Source organism: Glycine soja, chromosome 7, assembly GCF_004193775.1.
Source record: "Glycine soja cultivar W05 chromosome 7, ASM419377v2, whole genome shotgun sequence".
NCBI lineage: Eukaryota > Viridiplantae > Streptophyta > Magnoliopsida > Fabales > Fabaceae > Glycine > Glycine soja.
The window spans coordinates 20,835,669-20,839,260 of NC_041008.1; the positions used below are offsets into that span (position 1 = coordinate 20,835,669).

General features: G+C 38.9%; 1 protein-coding gene across 1 annotated transcript; it reads right to left on the reverse strand.

The window, feature by feature from the left end:
- Positions 1-202: 202 nt before the first annotated feature.
- LOC114419162 (pentatricopeptide repeat-containing protein At3g48810) lies at positions 203-2,596 on the reverse strand. The gene has a single exon (XM_028384808.1). It carries the CDS (start codon positions 2,482-2,484, stop codon positions 490-492), a length of 1,995 nt encoding a protein of 664 aa, XP_028240609.1. The 5' UTR covers positions 2,485-2,596; the 3' UTR covers positions 203-489.
- Between the last annotated feature and the right edge of the window lie 996 nt (positions 2,597-3,592).

Here is a 3,592-nt window from a genome sequence, read left to right on the forward strand (position 1 = left end):
GGATGTTACACTAAGGGTTAGAACTCCCTCTGTAAGTACTGCAATCTTTTTCCCTTTAGCTATTTCAAGAACTCGTATAGGGAAAACATTAGAGGGTGTCTATTATGGTTACAAAATTCAATTATGACTATAAAATTGTTCAAAGCAATTTTCTGCTACCGGTTTTCACTCTACTGGTTTCCTAGGATGGCATGGGAAAACCTTTGGAAGGAGAATCTTCTCCTTACGTTCTTGATCTATAATTTTACAAATGCTGCCAAAACATTCTTTTTCCATTCCTTTCTTTGTTTTGCTTATCTCTATACCTCAAAAGGCAGAAAGTCAGAACCAGTTTCTGGGATCCTAACAAATGATTTCTCACCAAGTGTTCTTTCCTATCACAGTCCACCCCCTGCTCCTGCTCCAAACAAGGTGTACACTGCATAGTAACATTATCATCTGTTGCATACTGTTGAAAATATCTATTAGAATCTGAAAATTTATATAGTATTATCCTTTTCCCAAGATATCATCCAAGATGCGGATTGGTCCCATATGACCCAATTTCTTAAAGAAGCCTCGAACTAACACATCCCAAGTGGCAATATTGGGAAAGATTCCTTTATTTAACATTTTATTTAGATACACAATTGCCTCTTCAATGCCTAACGAATTACAGATACCCCACAAAAGGCTGGTATGAGCTATTATGTCAGGACACAATTCCTTTCCTGCTGTAATTCTATCCAAAAACTGGATGGCAGTTCTAACCTTACCCAACTTAGAGTACGCATAAATAACTACATTAACAGTAATGGCATCTGGCTTCACTCCATTTACCAACATTCTCCCCAAAACCTGCAAAACCCATTCCTCCTTTCCATGACTGGAAAATCCATACATAACAGTGTTGTAAGTGACCAAATTTAGCTCCACCTTCCTTTCTTCCAACTCCCTTATAAGCTCACAAGCTTCTTTAAGCTCATTCACACTAAACAGGCCATCCAACAACTCATTGTACGTTCTGGTATCAGGCAAACACCCATATCTCTGCATCTGATCAACCACACGCATTGCCCATAGTACTCTTCCACCGCAACACAAGCCCTTGATAAACGTGTTGAACGTAACAACAGTCGGAGGACAACCATCAGTAGCCATATTATCAATAAGTCGATAAGCCTGATCAAACATAGAATTCTTGCAAAGCACATCCACCATGGAGGTGTACACCACAACATTAGGCCGAACCCCACAATTCACCATCTTGTTCCACACCTCAGAAGCACCCTGCAAATCCCCAGCCTTCACAAACCCGTGAACAAGAGTGCTGTACGTAGTCACATTCGGCCGGCAAAAACAATCCTTCTCCATCCGACCACAAACATCCACAGCCTCAGCCAGATTCCCACTGCAGCACAAACCATTCAAGAGTGTGTTGTACACGACAACATTCGGCCGAACTCCCTCCAAAACCATAACCCTCCACAGCCCAACCCCCTCCCCCACTCTCCCTCCCAAGAAATACCCTTTCATCAACGAACTAAACGTGTGAACATTAGGCCTGCACCCTCTCCTAATCATCTTCCCCAAAACCGCAAGCGCCAACTCAACCTCCCCAACATCTGAAAGCCAACTAATAACACTCGAATAGCTAACAACATTAGGATCAACCCCGTTCCCCACCATCTCATCCATTAAGCCAAACACCTCCCCAACTCTCCCCTCCCTACACAGCCCACAAATCAAAGCATTGCAAACCGACACCACACCCTCCGCCCCAAACCTCCGCGCCACCTCCCTCGCCTCCTCCACTCTCCCATCCTCACACATCGCCGCCACAACCGTCGTGTAACTAACCCCATCCGGCACACACCCTCTCTTCGACATTTCAACAAGCAGCTTGCAGGCACCATCTAGCTTCCCGTTCTTACACAACGCCTTCAATAAAACATTGTAAGTAAACACATTAGGCTCCATTCCTTCACCCCTCATGTTCTCATACACAGCACCAATCATATGAAACTTGTTTCCACTTTCACCAAGCAATGCATCAAGCAAGTGATTATAAATTTTCACTGTGGGTTTACACCCAAACTCCTTGATCCTATAGAACATCTTCAAAGCACGATCACCCAACCCAGAATTTTTGTAAGAGTTTAAAACGCAAATGAATGAATCTTGTGAACATGGGATTCGTTCGATTTTCATCTGGTGGAGAATGTAGTGAAGCGCGTCGAGTTCGGAGTTTCTTCCGAGCTTCTCGATCATGACGTGGTAGGTTAAAGGCGTGTGCTTGAAGGCGAGGGTGTTGGTTAGATACTGGAAGTGTTGGAGCGCGTATAGGACGTTGGGTTCGCGGCGAAGCGCGTGTGCCACGTGGGACTCGTGGAGGAGGGAGGCGGAGGAGGGTGGTGGGTTGAGGGGGCGCGTGGCGAGCACGAGGGGGAGTGAAGATGGTTTGCGGTGTTTTAATAACAGGGAATAACCGTCTTTTAGGTACATTGTTGTTGTTGGTGGTGGTGAACGAGTCGAAGGATGTTTGTGTTGTGAGGTAGGGTGGATGTGCGAAGCCCGACAAAGACAGGCGATGACAACTTTTGAAGAAAACAAGATTGCGATTAGGGGTGGGAATAGGTCATATCAGCTACAAGATCTACGACTTGACTTATATAAAGTCTGATTTGAACTGACCTAATTAATTAAAAGGTTAGATTAGACTTTTTCAAAAATTTATTAAATAAAATAGTAGGTCAACCTATATATATATATATATATATATATATATATATATATATATACCAATATATAATATTATTTTTTGGATACAATTAATTTTTTTTAAAAATTATAACTTTGATTACATTCCATAACTTTTATTCCTATAATTAAGGACTTTAATTATTTTCCTTTCTCTTTAATTTATTGGGAAGAAGACTTAAGGTTATCAAGCCAGGCCCAGACTTTTAAAAAGGACAGCCGAGCCAAAATAAAAGTCTTTGATAGGCTAGAGGTCAGACTCAGGGATCAAAGAATAGTAGGCTAGACTCAGGCTTCTCACCCCTAATTGCGATCGTATGGTTAATTTGTGTCAATAGGTGAAGGATTGATTAGGGAAAATTCAATAGTAATTTTTTAATTCAGTGAATAAATACCTAGTATTTTAGTAATTGTGATGTATAGAATAAATATCTATTTAAAATTTATAATAAATAATATTTTTCAATCTATAAACTGTATTTTATGTTTATGATGTGATATAAAATTATTCTTAACTATTAATAATTATTATTTAAAAATATTAAAATTTAATTTAGAAATAAAATACATAAATGGTAGACTGAAAGAATGAGTTGTTAAGAAAATCAATTATGTATAATACTTAAAAGGAAGATAATTTCATAGGGGGGAAAAGAAAGATTTTTTTCATTTTTTTAGTTAAATTCGAAATTAAGAAGTGCCTTTGAAATAAAAAAAATACAAAATAATATTCAACATATAAAAATAATGAAAAGACATGTGATTTAAAAATATTGATAATAACTCTTAAAAGATAAAAGTACTCTTATCTAAAAAATTAAAATATTAGGTAAAGAATAACTCATGAAAACTC